Here is an 18,298-nt window from a genome sequence, read left to right as displayed (position 1 = left end):
TGACAATGATGATCACTGGCTAGAATCAGTTGAATTGTATAATATCCAAAGTATGTATTATGATTAGGCCAAGGTGGACCAAGATCTCAAGGGACCAACAGGGCGGATATAGATTATCAGCTATGCCATCATATCCGTCATCCGTACCTCCGGGAGACACAACAAAAATTGAGGAATCCCATGTTCGCCAGGAATGAACATTCAGCGAACGACTCAGGGCTCGAATGTCGGAGCCTGCTGCTGGTGAAGGTCAGGATATGATGCACACACTCAATACAGCGGACCTAGAAGGCCAGGACAAATTACAATATCTGAAAATGTATCTCTTGTAGATATCTGCGTTGGTCATCTCAACTGGTGGGTCAGATCGTAATGCCGTTAGTCTCTGTGGGACACAGAGCCGTCGCAGATACTGCTCGGAAAAAAAAAAAAAAAAAAAAAGGAAGAAAATCCTAAGAATAAGGAAGTAGATGAAAAAGAAGTCACAGTAGAGACGGCAAAATAGTAAGAAGACAAATCGTGAAGCAGACGCTGCACCAGCGATTAGACCAAATCCCGTTTGCCCATCCCGAGCCCCATATATTTCCGCTCCCAACCAACGCCAGACACGCCTTTTGTGTATCAAAACAAACCCGACTCCATGGCTAGAACGCCTTAGTTCCCACCGTGTACACGAACAAGAATGGTAGTGTGTAGAAAGACAAGCAGATTAGAAAGAAGACGGTCACAAATGTGACCCCTTAGGAGACAACGTAGAAGAACGAAAAGAAAGATCCCGCCAATTAACACAGAAGCGCAGCAAGCGTTACCAGCAGACAAATGTGCCTAGAAAAAGAATGAGGGAACATGTGAGGTCGGCGCCGAACTAGGAGCGTCCTTCACAGCCACGTCCGGTGATGTGGGACTTTCTCGCTTAGTTGCTTCAGCTTCTCCAGTCGCTTTGATCTCGGGGTGCAGTGTGTCCACCGGTGCGGATGCATCGCGGGTTGCGGTCGATTGATCGGAAACAGGCTTCTGTGGAGGAAGCATGGAAGTCGCTTGCGCTTGGCTCTTCTCGGACGTCGGGGTGGTCAGTGCTCCCCTTCGGCTGAGATAATCACCAAGACTAAGCTTCTTCTTGACAGGGCTCGGCGCAGTCACCCCAGACCCCGGAGTTGCCGCGGCAGCTTGCACTGGTGCATCCAGGGTAGAAGGCGATGACACCGTCGACCCCGTCGCCGACCCCGGACTGATGGCAGCCGGTCCTGCGGGGTGAGTAGCGGCGGAAAGAGGAACCCAGAGATTTGTACGGCGACCGTTCACCTTGCTTCCTGGTAACAGAGCATTGTGGGCAGCAGTGGACGGCCAGGGAGGGGGTAGTGGAGGCTTGGTCAACGCCCTAGAAGCCGACGGGGGAGTCGATGCTTTTTGTTCTTCCTCTTGGGTCTGTGATTGACCGGAGGACATGACCGTAGGCGAGTCGGAATCCTTCATTTCCACGTCTTCCTTCTCGGTCAAGGGAGTTTTGAGAGGTGTAACATTCGGATACAAGCCGCCGCGAGGACTCGAAGACAGAGGTGAGAGCGCAGCTGGAGACGGCGATGCCAGTCTTCGACTGTCTTCCTCCAAGCGAACACGATCTGCATGACAGCGCTTGAGTAGCCGTTGCGTGAGGGGTACATAGCTAGGCCGCCGTAGGGATGGCGCAGCAGACAGCACTGACGTATCAGCCTCGGGCTCCGTCTGAATGGCCGAGTCCACATAGTGCGGACGTCGCAGCGGAGACCGCGAGTGAGAAGCGCCGATACCGGAGGGCTTCCTAGACATGGATCCTGAGGGCTGGGCTGAGGAGGACGAGCGAGAATGACCTTGGACTGATACAGCCTGATGAGCTGACTGGCCTGCCTGGGTCTGAGGTACCAAGGTTGCTTGGCCACTATTTCGCTTCTTCTTCTTGTGCGCCTGTTGATCATGTTCTAGCTGTTGGAATTTCTTTTCCGCTGCCGCAATCTTGCGCTTTTCTCGAGCGGACAGCTCAGACTCGCCATCGTGCTGCAGCGTAGGAGTAAGATCCCGACTGCGCGGCTGGCCCCGTGAAGACCCTGATGTGGAGCGACTGTCGGGCTGATCGTCATCCTCCATATTCTTGGTCGTTTCACTGCCTGCGCGACTGTTTGTCGCGGGCGGCGAGGCGGCGGATTTCGTCTTGGCTCTCTTCCGCTTACCGTTGACCTGCTTCGACTCGAGCGCCTTTGGGTGGCGCCGGCGATCAACGCTAGCAAGTAAGCAATTGGCTGGAGGCTCGCACGCGCAGCCACCGAAATTTGCAAGCACATTGCTGATGCATATTGCAGCTACTTCCTGAGCGCTGTCACTCGGCTCCTGCTTGACCAGACCGTGCGTCGACTCAAAGAGTTGGGGATCCAGATACCACATGGCCGTGATCTCCGAGTTGGCCGAAATATCTTCTTTAGCAACGAAGCAGAAATGATACTCCACCTCGTTGGTGATGTAAGTCTTGATCGTGACATTGGGTCGACATGAACGACGCACATAACGGAGAATGCTACCCTCGTGTCGACTATCGATGTAGATGGGGAGCTGGGGGTGAAAGAATACAAAAGGTTCCGGATGACGAAGCTCCTGCCAGCGATTACTGGGATCCAGGCAATAGTCTCGCAAAAGACCAATCTTGCCAGTAATCTCACCAACAATGTGGTCTTTGGAGACACTCTCGCGAGTCCTGAGTACCTTCCACGTTGGATGCTGCCCTTCGATATCGATGCTGGGGTCAGTGATTGTTTCTGTAGATAATGAAGGCCAGAGCGACCGGTCCAGGGCAGTATCCGACCAGGTGAAGATGTCACGAGACGATCGCCCATTGGAAACCCGAGCGAGCGCAGTCGGCTCTGTCACCCAGGACGCCAGGTCCGCCGCAAGAGGGAGGTTGACAAAGAGGTTGCTATTCATGGGGGCATAGTCCTGATCATGGTCATAAAGATGTAGAAATTCATTCGAGTAAAGGGGGATGGACGGCCCAAGGGATTTAGTAGGACTCATGGAAGTTGCGACACGTCTGCGGGGATCGAGCGGGAATGGCGCAGCACCAGGAGCAGAACTGATGGATCCGGAGGCGCGATGGGTGGCTTTGGCCTTTTTGGCAGGGGGCTGATCTCGAGCAATCGAGTCCGCCCGCTGATGGAACCCGTTCACCTTGTCACCATGGTCCTTGACCCTTTTCCTCTGACTTTTCGCTCCGGCACGTTTCGCTTTCCGGTCACCGCTGTCGCCGACCTCCCTGAGACGTCTCTGCCGCTCGGTGGCACGCTTAGCATCGAGGTAGCGGGGCTCGCAGTCCACGCAATTGTGGACTTCAGGCACGTGGCGACCATGATAGTAGCACTCGATATGCTGCCAAGTCTCGCACCCTTCGCAAAAGACCGTGTTGCCATCGTCATCTTCGAATGCGCAGATGCATTTGATGGTATACGGCTCCTCCTCGTCAGGGGCGGCAGAGTCGGAAACGGCGCCGTTGAGGGCGGGTGAGTTCAGGGGTACGGTGACCGGATAGGACTCCGTGGTTGAGTGCGTGATGGCGACTGGGGAGGTATCTGTCATAATCTGACAGAGTACCCCCTCCACGAATGAATGAAAAACGCGCTGTGGTGTATTGTTGGGCGGCTGTGGGCTTCAAATAACCCGTTCTGACCCAACAGGCATGCCACCTACCACCAAATGGAATGGTTACACGTCTTTACTCAGTTCTTGCCCAATGATCGACAACACCTGCGGTATAGTGAAAGAATCTAGTTGGGTCCTTCAAAGCGGGATCGAAAACAGTAGCCCCGAAAAGGACGCGAAATCGAAAGAACCGCGAGCTCTACCGAGAATCGTTGCTGAAGTGTGCCAAACGTCAATTTTGAGGATTATGGATCGAGGTGAGACAAGCAAGACTTCAGAGCAGTGGACCTGGGTTGCGCGTGCGACCGTGAACCGAGGTTACCGTATCGAGAATTAGAAGCCGTCGATCGTGTAGAGTTTGGCGGGCCACGAATCGCATAGAGAGAAGATGCGAAAGGACGATTCGACTGCTGGAAGACTCGAAAGTGCTGGAAAGGGTTCGAAGGAAGAACGGAGCTAGAGGGTGAGCAGGAGTACGTAGACGGAAGGAGAAAGTGGAGGAAAAGAGAAAAATGATGAGAAAGTGAATGAAAAGATGATATGATGGAATAAAAGGTGAATAAGGACGGATCTGGATGAGAAGTGAAGAAGAAAACGGGTAAGCGAGCAGAGTGAAGGGAAGCGAGAGAGGGAGGGCGAGGAGGAGAGGGAGGTACTAGGTACGGGTAGGTGTGGTAAGAGACAAGAGACAAGAGAGCAGCGAGAGGCTAAAGGCACGGATGGGCCATTCAAGCGGCGTTCCAGAAGTCCCAGAGAGAAAGAGGAAAAGCGTGGAATTTTTTTCTCTTCCCACCCGCTCTCAGTTCTGGGGATCAGCTTCAGGCAATCTGGTTACAGATCACGAGCTTGATCATCGCATTGAGAAATCGGAAATTCGACAAAATCGAGAGAAAAATAAATTTAACAAAATAATAAAATGAAAGAATGAAAGTTTGTGAGGAATAAAATTAGAATATTGACGATGATTGTGACAAGGTCGGGAAAAGGGAAGGGGGAAGCCGACGAATGTCAGCCCAGCCGGCCATCGAGGAATCGATCCAAGGGACGACGAGTCAACGGCAGAGTCTCAGAGATCGAGAAGAGGGGGCAAGGATGCGAGAGAAAGCAGGCAAGAGAACCTAGACCAGAACAGGTGGTTTGTTTCGAGTTTGAGTTCATCCTGGAGCTGCCGGAAACGAGCACGACCAGTGGGCTGCTGGGCGAGGATGGGAAGGGTTGGCGGCCTGAGAAGTCAGGCGTCAATGGGGAGAGGGGTGAAGGAAAGGGAATTGCTGCCTGGCTGCCTGGGTGGTTGGGCACCTTGGAGTTAGTTCCCGCTAGCTTGTTTCCGGTAGGTATTGAAGGCACTAAGCCAGAAGGGGAAGTGTAGTTAGCCTGACCCATTTTGGGGATAGCGGGGATGCACATGACACGCGGGAAGGCTCCAAGAAACCGAAAGTGACAGACAGAGAGAGAGAGCGAGAGACGGAGGAAAGAAAGAGCATATCACATCGACAGTGGATGGAAATATGAAAGAGTGATCGATCAGCCGTATCCTATTGTCAATGGAAATGAAAAGTAAAGGAAATTTCGCTCAGTAACCAAATTAGTCGACCTTCACTCTGATGACCAACCCCTAAGCGGGTAGACAGCCAGGAATGAGGCAATTCCTATCTGGTCGTCTGTACCTCCAACATCTTAGGGGACGTGAAGTTGTTTTCACTCCAGCCACGGGAGAACCGGGGAATCAATGGAAGGAAATTTTAAAGAAACTGTAGGGAAGAGGAGCGGCGGTTAGTATCAATGCTGGTTAGTAAAGAGAGTAAAGGAGCAATCATGTCAGGCGAGAGAGAGCAATGGGAAGACGGAGGGATCTTCCGCGTGTAGTACATTGCCCAATAGGCACCACCAACTGAGTCAGGTAACCCCAGCGAATCTGGTGGATTGCCACCCATTATCTTGTGAGACAGCGGTTTCAAGACCAACCCAGGCAATAATTGAGAGTGAACAGATTTGTAGCCAAGATGATGCAGGGAAGTGGTTGAGAGAAAACGTTCGTTCGCTCTGTGTCGGGGACATTATACCACGAGTAAGCCGGGGGGCGGTCCAGGTATCGGACAGAACAGCATGATTCAGGGAACAGCTGAGCAAGGCAAATATTCCGGAGGCAAAGCACCGAATGAAGAGATCAGTCATCTTTCCCCCTTGCTCATCGGTTCTTTCGCTTCCTGACCTCCCCCCGCTTGCTTGGAGAATGATAGGGAACAAGTACAGGAGAACTGAGAGAAAAGCGAACAAGGAATGATATAGCTAGTAAGGAAAAAGGAAAAAAAAAAAAAAAAAAAAAGAGGAGGATTGTCAGATGTCACTGTAACAAGGAGATATTCAACTTGTTGTTGCAGTGTATCGAGAACCCTCGGGGAAATCAGTGTTTTGGGGAGGAAGAGGGAAGAAGGGTAGCGAAGAAAAAAGCAGTCATCTGCTCTGAATGTCTCGGTGGCCCCAGTAGAGAATGACCTGACGCTTTCCGGCGGACGAGAGCAGTTCTTAAAGTACACAAAGAAAGAAAAGATGGGAGGGCGAAATCAAAAGGCATTACTCCGTATTAATTGAAATGGTAATGGAGCAGAATTTGCCTGTCTCGTCGTCGCTGCTAGCAAGATGGCCCAACCCAACCCACCGCGTACTAAAAAGCCCAGACGCTTCCTAAAGCGGGTTGTCGATGGCAACAAAGATTTTTCTCCTTCGTGATTTGCTTGTAATCCCGTCTTAGACACCCACTCACCTCGTAGAGTAGATAGATTTCACAGTCATCGTCAATGATAAATCTCCCTTAAGAACAATCCTTGTACCGGTAGTCCGTTGGAAGAGCAAAGAATGGCTGTAATGTGGAAACCTCATCCTTCCCTTTTCTGCCTCAGGCAGTCGGCACAGACATAGTGAGCTTCCATTTGCACCGCACTATTTCAGTTTGCCACTAGAATTGAGTGGCTGGGGGATTGAGGACGGCTCAAGCTGCATGTACGGCGGAATAAATTTCGATCGACCTTCTCATACTTTGATCGTTAGCAAAAGAACTTGGGGGCCTCGCTACGAATAAGTGCCCCATGCCTACCAACAGTGGTATGTTGAAGTTTGAACTGGATTTTCACGATTGAGATGCCATTTTCAGACCTCGTTATACTGCCAAGGAAAGCTCAGAAAAGAAAAAGATTACAGAACAATAAATCTCATCATTCTAGAGTCCAGGAAAACGGAATAATTGATTGACCTGCTGGTCACTATAAATAACATAAGGATATCAAACCGCCAAACACAGTTCTGAGCCTACAAAATGCGAGTCCATTCAAAACAATCGCAGTCCCAAAAAAGAGCGCCAGCCCGTTGTCACTCTGGCTCCAAATTGTTTCCAATGGTGCATGAATTTTCAAAGGGCCGTGTTATGTAAGGACGAATCTGCTCCTTCTGTCCTGTCGTTGGACGCAGTAGAAGGTAGCTCTATAGACCAATCTCCAGGCTCCTCGATACTGGTTTCCTTCATCCTAGCCCGTCTCCGAATAACAGCATACCCCACATGGCCAATGTAGAGTAGGAAAAATGAGGATATTCCAAAGTACGCTGGAAGCAACTTGCTCGCCGCCAGCTGCGACGGAGTCGCTATAATGAAGGTGTTAGCAATAGGTAGCAGTGTACATGTGACAATGCCAAAGTACGCCCCATAGGGCTGTATCCTGGCCCGGTGTACAGAGGTAAAGCCTAGGGCTTCTGTCTGCCTGCGAAAGTAAAGGTAGACGACGCACGTGCCCACCCAGGAGATGCATCCGCACGTGGTGATAAAATACATCAGCGAATTAAAGACAATCGAGCTGGATGTCATCGCGGAGAAAAATGCGAAACTGGAGAAGAGTGCCGACGTTATGACGGCTACATACGGCACATCCCATCGGTTGCGCCGCCTGAAAAGCTCAGGAGCATGCCCAGCTTCAGCCAATGAATGCAGCGTGCGTGAAGAGGTGAAAAGAAAAGAACGGCCAGATGCGACAGACGAGAGGAAGATCAACGCGGTCACGACCACTGGCAGAACGGGAATCCCGCTCCTCTTGATCGCCAACAGATAAGGCGAGGTCCCAGCGCCAACCCCGTGGTTTGTAAGTGACGGATCGTTAAAGGGACTCATCACGCCCATGGCCACTGCGTTGAGTATATAGAGCACGAAGAGATGTATCATGTCGATTCGGGATACACTCAGAATGTTTGCTTGCTCTTTCGAGTCAAGTTGTTCAATTCTCTGCACGATGAGCTCCGGCGTAAAGACGAAGGCAATCGTGCTATACAGGAGGCACTGGAGCAGACCCAGTAACCGGCCCAGGTGGCCATCGTATATGAATTCGTTCATGGGGCCCGGCTCGTTCCAGTAATGGAATCCTTGAACAGGAGAGCGAGGAACACCTGGAATGGCAAAGACAAGGGAGAGAAAGACGAGGCCCGTGGTCGTGATCAGTTTCAAGTAGGTAAAAACAGCTTCCGACCTTTTGAATGATCTTTCTGGAAGCAAGTTGAAGCCAAATATGATTAAAGCAGGAATGCTGACACGAAGCGCAACCGCAGGCGAGGGATTTACCATTCCAAGACTGACAATAGCGTTCGTGATTTCAAACGGGATGAGCATCGACAGTGAATACCAGCGAAGGTAACCCAGGGAGAAGGCCAAGGGTTTTGAAGCGTATCGGTAGGTGTGGGAGACCATCGTGCCATCTTGAGCCGGCATATGAGCTGCAATCTCCGACAAGGCGGTTGTGAGACAGTATACCAGAACAGACAAGAACAAATAGGAGAAGAGCAAGGAAGCAGGACCCCCAGCGGCCAGCGCCTGGCCACCTCCGATAAAGAGGCCAGTCCCAAGGGTCGGTCCGACCGCCATGATTTCCAGCTAAGAATGATAATGTGAGTAAAGATACGGTGCACAAATCGAGGAAGCCAGGAGGTCCGCCTGGTTGAATGAGATATTCCAGGGACGGTGCTGGAATAGGTAGAGGATATAGTGCGTATGAGGGATGATCGTTCTTGCCTTGTACAGCTCCCCACGGGTCAAACAACACATTCTCATCCCTATTTTGCGGAAAAGGAAAGGAGCAAGAGCCGCTGACGAGGTTCTAGGTAGCGAGTCTATTGGAATATTCGAAACGAAATCTAATCCACCCGCCTGACCGGAGCCTTGACAAGAAAGAAAGACGCTGGGTATCATAGTCTAACGAAAAAGACAAGGACAGAAGAGAAGAATATAAAACCCTGTCAGATACGCATAACCACGAGAACGCCGAGCAACAACTCCGTAACTGCCACCCTTTGGTGAAGGCTTGATGAGCAGTTAATTGCGGTAGTCGATCGGCGTCAGAAGACATAGGCGAATTCACTCATAGTCTATACCGGTCTCAGCGTATTCAAGCCACTTGCCCGACAAGGACTTCTTCCAGAAGCGGACAGCACCATCGTCACCAGAAGAGATGAGACAGTCACCTAGAATAGTTCAGTTGCATGCCAGGGATTGGTTTCCAAGAGTGCCGTGAAAACTCACCTGCGTAGGAAAACTCTACCTGCCATACATCGAGATGTTTGCTATCGATACAAGCAACTTCCTTGTACGAATGCTTGAACTGAGAATCACCAGTCGCTGGACGATTTGTCACCGACTCAGGTGTTCGATTCGCAAGAGCGGACCCAATTCCCGATTGTGCGGTGGCACGCAAGGAGGGTGACTGTGAATGAGATTCGATGTGTCTTCCATTGGCGTTCTGCGAACCACTGTTTGACATCAAAGTATAGACTTCGAAGACTCGTACGAAGCCATCTTTGCAGCCACTAGCAATGAGATCGTAGCCTCGAACAGAGCCATTAGCCCAGGAGATGTCTCTGACAAGCCCGCCATGCCCAGTCAATTCAATGGCGTGGTAGAAGCGACGATTGGCGTCGGTGCGGTATACTTTGACGCTGTCCATGGCGGCGACGACAAGAGAGAGGCTCTTACGGTCCCAGCTCGGATTGACTAAGTGAGTAATATCTGTTGGATCATGATGAAACTGCACTTTGAAGCTGGTTTCCTCACCGCGTTGAGGCGCAGTGCAAACTCGAAACTGGTCCAGGGGCTGCCAGTCCGCGAGGGAATCGGGGCTCACGGGTTCCATGACCATAAGGTAGCCATCCCGAGTAATTACAGCGAGCCAGGTCTCAAGGTCAATGTTGCGAAAGTCCATAGAAACGAACGGATGCCGTTGCGGCGCCGTCATTCGGAAGATCGATCTGAAGCGTCGCCCCGAATTGGGCGGTTGGGTGACGTCTTCCTGCCAGATTTTGCACTTCATGTCTTCGCCTACACTACCTATGTGCTGGCCAGTAAATGGGCCATTCCACGTAGCCTGTCACAGATGAGTATTTGCTGGCGCAAAGTGCCCAAGGAGCGGATGCTTACATCACGGATTTCAGCGTCATGAGCGCGCCAGGTATCGATCAGTTGCCATTCACCATCTTTCTGATCCCACACCTTCATGCGGTGGTCCGAAGAAGCGGTGACAATACGATTGCCATAAAAGTTGAATTTGGTCACTGTCACCAAGTCACGATGGCCGGCATCGAAGTCGGCGAATCCAGAGGACATGTCGGGCCGATCAAGATGTCCCTTGTCAAGGATCCCGGTGGCCAGGTTCATTCAATTGGAACAGACAGACAGGAATACAATGCAGACCCAAGCATGCGTGTCGACTCCAATTGAAGAAGAGCAGAAAACCACCCATGTACACAGATAAGCTAGATGGTGCCAGTGAATTAGGCGGAAGCACTCCTCATTACCATCACAACAATAACCATCTCGCATCTTGTGGGGCCCGCTGAATTGGAGACTTTTCCTATTGCGGATCGACTGGAGATCAGCTAAGCATGTGGATTGCTCACCGCCATGTGGGCGGTCTCAAAGGACCGGCAGAACGGGCATGACAGTGTTGAGGGTGAATGATGCCAGATTGCAATCCTTCGCCTGGATGCAATAATGCCGGGAATTGATCCTTGTTTTCTTCTCAGGAGCTCGCGCTCAGGTCTAATATACAGTACAGTAATGCCGAAGCTGTTTCCCTGACCATGAACTCAGCATATGCAAGCTCGCTTTCTCGTCGGGAGACCTGGCGTCTCTTGGTGCTGGCGGGAGCCGGTATTGGAATCATCGTGAATAGTCTTCAAGGTGACGGTGCGCCTCTAGTCGCATCCATTGCTTTTAGCGCAGTAGCTTTTGCATTGACGTTTAGTCTAATTCGATGGCTGGGACCGGTTTTCATGAGAGCCGGCCTAAAGGGCAAGGACATGGCGAAGCCAAGAAGACCTGAAATGTACGAACACGTGCGAATTGTTGCTTTTGCCCTACAACAACCTCATCCTTGTTCTTCGAGTTGTTCGTGCCTAGCAGGGTGAATATGAAGTTGTCATGCTAACTGATTTGCTAGACCGGAGACCATGGGGGCTGTTTGCGCTGTCGTGTACCTTCTGGCGCTGATCTTCTTCATTCCCTTCGCCTTTTATAAGGACATCGTTGCAGCTACGTCGGGTGGTGGTAATCGAGATGTAGTGCTTGAGATTGATCATGTCGAGAATGGTCGCTTTCTTCATCGCTTTCCACATTCCAAGGTCCGTCCTGCCGGTTCTCCTATCACACTTAGGTAACTGACATGTTGAAGCTTGCGTCTTATCTGTCTGGGCTCCTGTCATTGCAATGCATTGTCATACTAGGAATAGGAGATGATCTGCTCGATATACGCTGGAGACACAAAGTCCTCATTCCTGCATTCGGTGCAATCCCCATGCTCATTGTTTACTTTGTGGACTTTGGTGTTACGCATGTTGTCGTGCCTGTGCCCCTGCAGCCGTACATGGGCGCTTTCGTGGACTTGGGATGGCTGTACTACGTGTACATGGCCGCTATTGCCATTTTTTGTCCCAACGCCATCAACATGCTGGCGGGGATCAACGGAGTGGAAGTTGCACAATCACTCGTGATTGCGGTACTGCTGGTTGCGAATGATCTGTTATACATCGCACCTACAACGCCATTCCCGCACCCGGCTACCGACTCGCATCTATTTTCTTTATACTTCCTGCTCCCTTTCATCGGGGTTTCATTGGCCTTGCTGTGCCACAACTGGTATCCGTCGAAGGTGTTTGTGGGCGATACCTACTGCTACTTTGCGGGGATGGTGTTTGCCGTGGTGGGGATTCTAGGTCATTTCAGCAAAACGCTCTTGCTGCTTTTCATCCCACAGCTCTTCAACTTTCTGTACTCGACTCCGCAGCTCTTCCACATCATCCCCTGCCCCCGTCATCGACTCCCCAAGTTCAACGCCATGAGCGGGCTGTTGGACGCGTCCGTAACCGAGTGGACCGTGCCTCCGGCTTCATTGGTGGCTACTGGCCTAGAGATCCTGCACAGGTTGCGGCTGATTCGCATTACAAAGAACGAGAAGGGTGAGATAGTCGAGTCCACCAATCTGACGATCCTGAATCTGTGGCTGGTCTGGATGGGACCGATGCGGGAGGATCGTCTGGCGTGGCACATGGTCATGGTTCAGACCGTCTGTGGAGCCTTGGGCTTGTTCGTACGACATCGTCTGGCGTTGCTGGTGTTTCAGCAAGATAATAGAGCATTTGGATACGGCGTATAGTCTGATTATTAGTTTGTGATAGACGAGTTGTGAATTAGATCAGCTTCTTTACATTTGGCGCCATTATTCGCAGCCTCGGCTAAGATCGATGCGGTTCTGAAAGGCCAAAATCAACGTATCACCAAAAATTAGTATATTTGCGTATTTCAAATCCTCTCGAGATGACACCTAGGTTCCTAGCTCTGGGTCTGCCGAGGCTTGGGTAAGACTAGACGCTAACCGTTAACTCCGAGCCTAAATCCAGTGCCGCTAGGGATCAGTAAGCCTAAGTCCCCAGGCTTCATCGTCATCGTCGTCATTATTCTGTGATATCTACTCGGGCCACGGAGTTACTGTCATCAGATTTGGTTTCTTCCTCATTCTTGGTACTATGATGTGTTACTTACCTATATAATTCCATCGCCATCATCTACTCTCCATGCGATATCTCCGCCCCCCGTCATCTGGTCGCATTAGTGAGCCACGACAGAGAGACTTTCTGTGTCTACGTCCCCAGAGCTCTTGCTAGGCCAGACTAGCTTTCTTTGTTCAGCGTTACGCAGTGATTAACGGAGATACGGTCATGAAATCATGGATCCACTTGTCTCCAAAACCCCTCAATTGACAGCCAGGAGGTCTCGGAGAGATGGGAGGAAGAAGCCGTTATAAAAGCATCAACAAGGCCCCAATTTTCGAACTGGCCATTCTACACAAGCCTAAACAAAGATAAGCCTCTTTATTGTTATCATCAACCTCAACATGTCGGAATTCATCAGACCAGCACCCCAGCCTCGCACCGAGCTTGGTCGGTATCGCATCCTCTCCTCGACTGCGGGCATCCGCGTGTCTCCGCTGCAGCTCGGCGCCATGTCGATCGGAGACGCCTGGTCGCATGTTATGGGCTCAATGGACAAGGAATCCTCCTTCAAGCTGCTTGATGCCTTCGTCGAGGCCGGAGGCAACTTCATCGACACCGCCAACAACTACCAGGATGAGCAATCGGAGACCTGGATCGGAGAATGGATGGCTGCCCGCAAGAACCGCGACCAGCTGGTCCTCGCAACCAAGTTCACAACCGACTACAAGGCCCACGCCCTAGGTAAAGGCCATGCGGTCAACCACAGCGGTAACCACCGCCGCAGTCTGCACATGAGCGTGCGGGACTCGCTCAAGAAGCTGCAGACGGACTGGATCGATATCCTGTACCTGCACTGGTGGGACCACACCACCTCCATCGAGGAGATCATGGACAGTCTGCACATCCTCGTGGAGCAGGGCAAGGTGCTATACCTGGGTATCTCGGACTCGCCGGCGTGGGTTGTGAGCGCGGCGAACACGTACGCGCGCGCACACGGCAAGACGCCCTTCAGCGTCTACCAGGGCCGGTGGAACGTGATGCTGCGGGACTTTGAGCGCGAGATCATCCCCATGGCGCGGCATTTTGGCATGGCGCTGGCGCCGTGGGACGTGCTGGGCAGCGGCAAGTTCCAGACGAAGAAGGCGCTCGAGGAGCGCAAGAAGAAGGGCGAGGGCCTGCGCAGCATGCTCGGGCCCGGGGAGCAGACGGAGGATGAGGTGAGGATGAGTGAGGCTCTCGCGAAAGTGGCCGCTGAGCATGGTATCGAGTCTGTGACGGCCATTGCGCTGGCGTATGTGCGGGCCAAGGCGCCGAGTGTGTTCCCGCTCGTCGGAGGGCGCAAGGTCGAGCACCTGCACGACAACATCCAGGCACTGAGCATCAAATTGACCCCGGAGCAGATCGAGTACCTGGAGAGTGTGAAGCCGATGGATGTTGGTTTTCCCAACAATTTCATTGGAACTGATCCCAAGGTAACTGGCAAACCTACGCCATTGCTGGCCGCCACTGCACCATTTGTTTTCGAGACTGGATCGAAGCCCATTGGGCAGGCTTGATAGATGACAGGGTTACCTGATTGTATATAATAAGATCAATGGAACTGTCGTGTGCCATTCCAAAAGGCTAGACAGACAAGACACTTTGTATACGTAGTCCACCAGAGAATAGCTTCAACTTATGCAAGCTTCCGGCATCAGTTCGAACAGCACATGCATCATGCATCCTGATAAGCACTACATATCTCTCTCGCAGGGCAGTACGTTTCGACAGTATCTTCCTGCTTATTTGGATATGCTGCACACTAATCGAGGACAGTTCAATAGTACTCGAACCAATGATTTCCATTGCAGTCATAAAACAGGAATCATGAGTCTTACAGAAAATCTCGGAACGCCTTCGGTCTTCCGTAGTTTGGAGTAAAGCTCATCCTATGTGGAACGGATTGTTCATTCATAAACAGCGTGTCCACTGAGAACCGACAGGAACCGGCAGGATGGACCAAACTAAGACATTGTCTCATCCTTTCTGCCTTGCTGCCTTGCTGCCTTCCTGAGCTCCATATGGAGATGAGCTATATTCCAGGGTCTCTAAGACCCTCGCATCTATGAGGTAGTGCAAACGAATAGCGTCTGATCACACTCTGCAACGATTACCCCAACCAGAAGGTCAATCGGGGCACCCGCGTTACTCATAGACAACTATTATGGAGTCTCGTTGTGGCCTCCGCGATTAAGCGGTGCTCCTGACCGGTACCGGAGGTATTTGCACAGGCGGATTCACTGCAGCCAGCCAATCACAGTCAACCCAATCTCTGCTGACCGGACCGATGTCGGATCCGCCCCTCATCGTCTCTGAGCGACATCGCGACCACCCATCCCCGATAAAATGTTGCTGCTCCTCCTTGAGATCGCATCGTCATCATAATTGTCATTATTAGTATCTCCCAAGGCATTGAAGCATCTGTCTTTCATCCTTTTCGTCTTACTGATCAGTTAAGAAAGAGAGTTGTTGCTGTTGTCTTGTATTACCAGACTTTCCGCTCGCCTTTGCCCCTCATGCCTGGCGCAGACAAGAAGCCCAAGACCTTGTACGACAAGGTCCTGGACCACCACATTGTCAATGAGCAGGAGGATGGTACCCTTCTCATCTATATCGGTATGTTGACTCGTAATTATCGCAATTGTTTTTGAGCTAACCGGCCACAGACAGACATCTCGTCCACGAGGTGACTTCCCCACAAGCATTCGAAGGTCTCAAGAATGCTGGCCGCAAGGTCCGCAGGCCGGACTGCACTCTCGTCACAGTTGATCACGTATGCTGTTTTCATCTCCTTGTATGAGGTCAATCAAGCTAATTCAAACAATAGAACATCCCTACCTCGTCGCGGAAAAACTTCAAGAATGTCGAAGAGTTCATCGAAGAGACCGACTCTCGTCTGCAATGCACCACCCTCGAACAGAACGTCAAGGACTTCGGACTCACATATTTCGGCATGGGAGATAGGCGCCAGGGTATCGTTCACATCATCGGTCCCGAGCAAGGCTTCACTCTCCCCGGTACCACCGTTGTCTGCGGTGACAGCCACACCTCCACACACGGTGCCTTCGGCGCCCTCGCCTTCGGCATCGGCACGAGCGAAGTCGAGCACGTCCTCGCTACTCAGACCCTTCTCACCCGCCGGAGCAAGAACATGCGCATTCAGGTGGATGGTGAGCTGCCTCCTGGCGTGACCAGTAAGGATGTGGTCCTGCACATTATCGGAGTCATTGGCACCGCGGGTGGTACTGGTGCGGTCATCGAGTTCTGCGGTTCCGTCATTCGCGGGCTGAGCATGGAGGCCCGGATGTCCATGTGTAACATGTCCATCGAGGCCGGTGCCCGCGCGGGCATGATCGCCCCCGACGAGACCACCTTTGAGTACCTCAAGGGTCGACCCCTGGCCCCCAAGTACGACAGCTCCGAGTGGAAGAGGGCTGTCGCCTTCTGGTCGAGCCTCGCGTCCGATGAGGGCGCCGTCTACGACAAGACCGTCATCCTTAATGGCAAGGATATCATCCCCACCATTTCCTGGGGTACTTCCCCGCAGGACGTTGTCCCTATCACGGGCGTCGTTCCCGGACCCGATGACTTCGAGGACGAGAACCGCAAGGTCGCCTGCAAGCGCGCCCTCGAGTACATGGGTCTCGTGGCCGGCACCCGGATGCAGGACATCCCCGTCGACAAAGTGTTCATCGGCTCGTGCACCAACGCGCGGATTGAGGATCTGCGCGCCGCGGCCAAGGTCGTCCGCGGCAAGAAGGTTGCCGCCAACATCAAGCGCGCCATGGTCGTTCCCGGTTCTGGTCTGGTCAAGCAGCAGGCGGAAGCCGAGGGGCTGGACCGCGTCTTCACGGACGCTGGTTTCGAGTGGCGCGAGGCCGGCTGCTCCATGTGCCTGGGCATGAACCCCGACATCCTCTCCCCCCAGGAGCGCTGCGCCAGCACCTCCAACCGCAATTTCGAGGGTCGCCAGGGTGCCGGCGGCCGCACTCACCTCATGTCCCCCGCCATGGCCGCCGCCGCCGCTATCTCCGGCCACCTTGCCGACGTGCGTGAACATCTGACCGCCAGCCCCCTGCTGGCCAAGGCCCAGCCCCACCTGGACATCCAGCAGGAGCACGAGGACCCCACGACTGAAGACGAGTTCGACCGCATCATGGACATGCCGGCCGACAACGAGCCGCACGCCAACTCCTCCGCCGCCACGGCCGCCGCCGGCTCCAGCGCCGGTCTCCCCAAGTTCACCACCCTCCGCGGCATCGCCGCCCCAATGGACCGCTCCAACGTCGACACCGACGCCATCATCCCCAAGCAATTCCTCAAGACCATCAAGCGTACCGGCCTCGGCAGCGCCCTCTTCTACGAACTCCGCTACAACCCCGCCGACGGCTCTGAAAACCCCTCTTTCGTCCTGAACCAGGAGCCTTACCGCAACGCCAAGATTCTCGTCGTCACTGGCCCCAACTTCGGCTGCGGCAGCTCCCGTGAGCACGCCCCCTGGGCCCTCCTCGACTTCGGCATCAAGTGCATCATCGCCCCCTCCTTCGCAGACATCTTCTTCAACAACACCTTCAAGAACGGCATGCTGCCCGTCGTCATCTCCGACCCGGCCGCCCTCGCCGCCATCGCAGCCGAGGCCTCCGCCGGCCGCGAAATCGAGGTCGACCTCGTCAACCAGGAGATCAAGGACGCCGCCGGCTCCAAGCTCGCCTCCTTTGACGTCGACGCCTTCCGCAAGCACTGCCTCATCAATGGCCTCGACGATATCGGCCTCACCCTCCAGATGGAGGACAAGATCCGTTCCTTCGAGGCAAAGCGCACTCTCGAGACCCCCTGGCTCGACGGCAGTGGCTACCTCAAGCGCGGTAACCGCGGCGGCGCCACAATGATTCAGGCCGCCCCCGTCCCCAAGACCAACCGTGGAGACGTCAAGACTGAGCCTCTGGAGTGGTAGCCCTTTTTTCCCTTCTTCTATTCCCCTCCTCTCAGCAAAAAATGTTATGACCGTTTATGCATTTGTGTTCGGCTGTTTTCACCTGGATGGTGCCTTATTTCACCTCCCTCGAGATTCTGATTTCTATTGCAATGCATTGGGCGGGCTTCCGGGGATATTGTTCTTCGCTTTTATTATACCACATACGGATAATCTCAATGCTATCGTTCTATTTGCAATACAGAGACCGTAGCTTTGACTGTGCAGATAAAGAATCATTAATTGACCATGGATATCGTAAATCCCAAACAAACAGACATAATGCAAAACTCTAGTCCCCCTCGTGATACATCCAGTTGGAGGCGAAACAAATAGCATCGGCAGGTCATACAAAGGAACGACATGACATCCATGATTCGTGCAGCCACAGTAAGCCATCAATATGCAATGCGCTTTTCTCGGAGGAGAAAAAGTCAGACAAGCTCGTCTTAGCAAGACGAGCCGCGCTCAATGTACATAACATGCGATTGTGCATAATGGCCAGAGCAAAAGTGTTGAAATATTACACTCGTTTTGAACCAGGGCAGAAGAAACCGCCCAAAACATTAGAAACGAATAAATGACCGACCATTGTATATAATGTCGGAGTAT

The 18,298-nt window shown here is 52.6% G+C and overlaps 6 protein-coding genes across 6 annotated transcripts; 3 read left to right on the top strand and 3 right to left on the bottom strand.

The window, feature by feature from the left end:
- Positions 1–825: 825 nt before the first annotated feature.
- On the bottom strand, positions 826–3,597 carry ALT_3950 (putative PHD finger and SET domain protein; the record flags this gene model as incomplete). Its single annotated transcript, XM_089599658.1, has 1 exon — positions 826–3,597. The coding sequence occupies one exon, from the start codon at positions 3,595–3,597 to the stop codon at positions 826–828; it is 2,772 nt and encodes a 923-aa protein (XP_089455996.1).
- Positions 3,598–7,066: 3,469 nt separating this feature from the next.
- Positions 7,067–8,560, bottom strand: ALT_3949 (putative proline permease; the record flags this gene model as incomplete). The annotated part of the gene is made up of 1 exon (XM_033562394.1): positions 7,067–8,560. The coding sequence occupies one exon, from the start codon at positions 8,558–8,560 to the stop codon at positions 7,067–7,069; it is 1,494 nt and encodes a 497-aa protein (XP_033418285.1).
- Positions 8,561–9,049: 489 nt separating this feature from the next.
- ALT_3948 (putative nuclear pore protein (SEH1)) lies at positions 9,050–10,342 on the bottom strand (the record flags this gene model as incomplete). The annotated part of the gene is made up of 3 exons (XM_033562395.1): positions 9,050–9,156; positions 9,215–10,052; positions 10,106–10,342. 3 exons carry the CDS (start codon positions 10,340–10,342, stop codon positions 9,050–9,052), a joined length of 1,182 nt encoding a protein of 393 aa, XP_033418286.1.
- A 425-nt stretch (positions 10,343–10,767) lies between these two features.
- On the top strand, positions 10,768–12,338 carry ALT_3947 (UDP-N-acetylglucosamine--dolichyl-phosphate N-acetylglucosaminephosphotransferase; the record flags this gene model as incomplete). The annotated part of the gene is made up of 3 exons (XM_033562396.1): positions 10,768–11,012; positions 11,127–11,307; positions 11,358–12,338. The coding sequence occupies 3 exons, from the start codon at positions 10,768–10,770 to the stop codon at positions 12,336–12,338; spliced, it is 1,407 nt and encodes a 468-aa protein (XP_033418287.1).
- A 738-nt stretch (positions 12,339–13,076) lies between these two features.
- ALT_3946 (putative aryl-alcohol dehydrogenase Aad14) lies at positions 13,077–14,231 on the top strand (the record flags this gene model as incomplete). The annotated part of the gene is made up of 1 exon (XM_033562397.1): positions 13,077–14,231. One exon carries the CDS (start codon positions 13,077–13,079, stop codon positions 14,229–14,231), a length of 1,155 nt encoding a protein of 384 aa, XP_033418288.1.
- Positions 14,232–15,230: 999 nt separating this feature from the next.
- On the top strand, positions 15,231–17,668 carry luA (3-isopropylmalate dehydratase LEU1; the record flags this gene model as incomplete). Its single annotated transcript, XM_033562398.1, has 3 exons — positions 15,231–15,330; positions 15,381–15,487; positions 15,542–17,668. The coding sequence occupies 3 exons, from the start codon at positions 15,231–15,233 to the stop codon at positions 17,666–17,668; spliced, it is 2,334 nt and encodes a 777-aa protein (XP_033418289.1).
- Positions 17,669–18,298: the final 630 nt, after the last annotated feature.

This window comes from Aspergillus lentulus, assembly GCF_001445615.1.
Source record: "Aspergillus lentulus DNA, contig: Alt08, strain: IFM 54703, whole genome shotgun sequence".
In the NCBI taxonomy this organism is placed as follows: Eukaryota; Fungi; Ascomycota; class Eurotiomycetes; order Eurotiales; family Aspergillaceae; genus Aspergillus; species Aspergillus lentulus.
Note: the sequence above shows the minus strand (reverse complement) of the source record. Positions and strands in the feature narration are given on the sequence as shown.